The sequence below is a fragment of the Pyrus communis genome, chromosome 10, assembly GCF_963583255.1.
Source record: "Pyrus communis chromosome 10, drPyrComm1.1, whole genome shotgun sequence".
Classification (NCBI taxonomy): domain Eukaryota; kingdom Viridiplantae; phylum Streptophyta; class Magnoliopsida; order Rosales; family Rosaceae; genus Pyrus; species Pyrus communis.
In genome coordinates, this window is record NC_084812.1 from 25060277 (window position 1) to 25062564 (window position 2288).

The 2288-nt window shown below is 37.9% G+C and overlaps 1 protein-coding gene across 1 annotated transcript in view; it reads left to right on the forward strand.

Annotated features, from left to right (window-relative positions):
• The first annotated feature begins 307 nt into the window (after positions 1–307).
• The window catches only part of LOC137746513 (annexin D3-like), a 2321-nt gene continuing 340 nt past the window's right edge, over positions 308–2288 (forward strand). The window contains exons 1-5 of the mRNA XM_068486537.1: positions 308–526; positions 996–1141; positions 1307–1534; positions 1726–1938; positions 2040–2129. Coding sequence (XP_068342638.1) covers positions 346–526; positions 996–1141; positions 1307–1534; positions 1726–1938; positions 2040–2129 — 858 coding nt within the window. The 5' untranslated portion in view covers positions 308–345. The remainder of the gene's footprint in view (positions 527–995; positions 1142–1306; positions 1535–1725; positions 1939–2039; positions 2130–2288) is intronic.

Below are 2288 nucleotides of genomic sequence, written 5' to 3' on the forward strand. Positions count from 1 at the left end.
CATAATCTCTAAAAATCAACAAAACGGCTAAGTCAAAATTGTCATAATTCCGCAACGTACAAATACCAAATTGTTACAAATAAAAACACGAGTTAACCATCTTAAAATCGTAATGTTCAGGTACTAGAATGGAATTAAATAGCCTCAAAATATTTCATCGCAAATCAGGGGTAGTCATGTACATTCAAAATATATAAGATTTAGGGGCAACTTTTCTCTTGGTCTGAACTAAGGGCAAAATTGTGAATATGAAAAGATGATGATACAAAATCTTTGATTTTCCAGCGAAGGTTGAGGCGGAAGAAGAGCAAGAAAAAAACTGAATAAGGAGAAGGACACGGCTAAATGCGGAGGTTCTTTGGTAAAAAGCGTACCTCGTCACTTCCCAAACAAAACGCTTCGACTGGAAGCTCAGCTTCAGAGAAAGATTACAAGCTGCTGAGCGGATCAATGGGCAGTCTCAAAATACCAGAAACTGTTCCTCCTCCCGACCAAGACTGTCAGAGACTCAAAAAAGCCTTTGATGGTCTTCTTCTCACTCACTCACTCACTCTTACACATGATTCAATTAGTATTTACGATGGTTTCGATGAATGGTTCTGCGTCTGTCTTTGAATGTTTTATTCAATGGCTGAACTGGGTTAGCGAAGTTGGCTAGAATAGTGTGTTGGCTCGTTCTGCACTTTGAATTCCTGTCGATAAACTTTAGGCTGGATTAGATTAGAATATCGCTTTGTCGAAGAAAAGAAAGTTTTATTCAATCTTGGTTCACCAACTTTGTTGGGTTACGATGAGATTTCTGAATCTCTTTCTGAAATTTGAATGGAAGGAGTTTTGATTTCTTCATGGTTTTTAATTGGATGAAACATTTGTGGCTTTATTATGCATGTCACCATCTTCTCTTATCTCTATTTTTTTTTTTTTTCTTGATGCAAAAGAATATGATTATTTTATATAAAATTGATTTTATTAATTTTTATTGTAAATGGATATAGGATTTGGAACGGACGAGGATGCTGTGATATGGATATTAGGACACAGGAATGCAAGCCAAAGGAGGGAAATAAAAAACACCTACCAACAGCTTTACAATAAATCCCTCATCGATGATCTCCAATCTGAACTTTCGGGAGATTTCAGAGTAATTTCTCCAACCCTTTATGCATCAAATTTCGGTCTTAAAACGAGTAACTGAATTCATCGAGTCGCAGATTTAATCCTTCATAAGAATGTCATGTTGTTATTATTTTTATTGATGTTCTTCCATTGGTTTATTCGTAACAATTCAAGTAATGATGCGTAACAGGATGCGGTAATTTTGTGGACATGTGATCCTCCCGAAAGGGATGCTAAGTTGGCGAGAGTTGTACTGACGAAGAAGAAGAAAGTTGTAAAACACCTAAAAGTGTTGGTTGAGATAGCTTGTGCATCTTCGCCGAGCCACTTGATGGCAGTGAGGCAGGTCTACAGTTCACTGTTTGATTGTTCACTTGAGGAGGACATTGCCTCAACCATTTCCCTCCCAACCAGAAAGGTAAAATCATATTTACCTCTCTCAAGAACAGCAGATTCAAATTTTTGGTAAATAGTCGTCATTATGATGCTTGGCAACTACTAACAGTTCGTCTGGAAATATCCTAAAAATCGGTGAAGATTCCCAAATTAATCGTCTTATGTTCCACTCTTACGTTGCATCCTATTGACTCATCATGCCGGTTGGCACAGCTTCTCGTTGGTTTAGTGACCTCCTACAGGTACGACAAACAGCTGGTGGATACAGGCATTGCCGATTCAGAGGCATCTAGGTTACACGAAGCCATTGAAACAAAGCAATATGATCACGATCATGTTGTTTGGATACTCAGCACAAGGAACTTCTTTCAGCTCAGAGCAACATTTGAGTGCTACAAACAAAAGTATGGACATTCCATTGACCAGGTATTTATCACCTCTACTTCTGCACCCTTCACTAGTCAGAATACTTGCGTTCTTTTCAATCCCTTGTTCTTCCGTTCAGAACTTGGCACTTTTCTTGACAGGACATTAAGAGTTGTGGCAATGGAGAATTGGAATCTCTCTTGATAGCGGTATATTGGTGCATAGCATCACCTGCGAAATACTTTGCAGAGGTTAGTTCATTGCCTCTGCACAAAGTACTTATATGAAGAAATATTGTTTTTGGTTAATTAGACTCCAATACTGATGAATGTGTTAGGTCGGATTATCGAAGTATTAATATCAGTTTTAACCTCCATCGCACGGGAATTTTTTTTAAATTACCCTTTCAT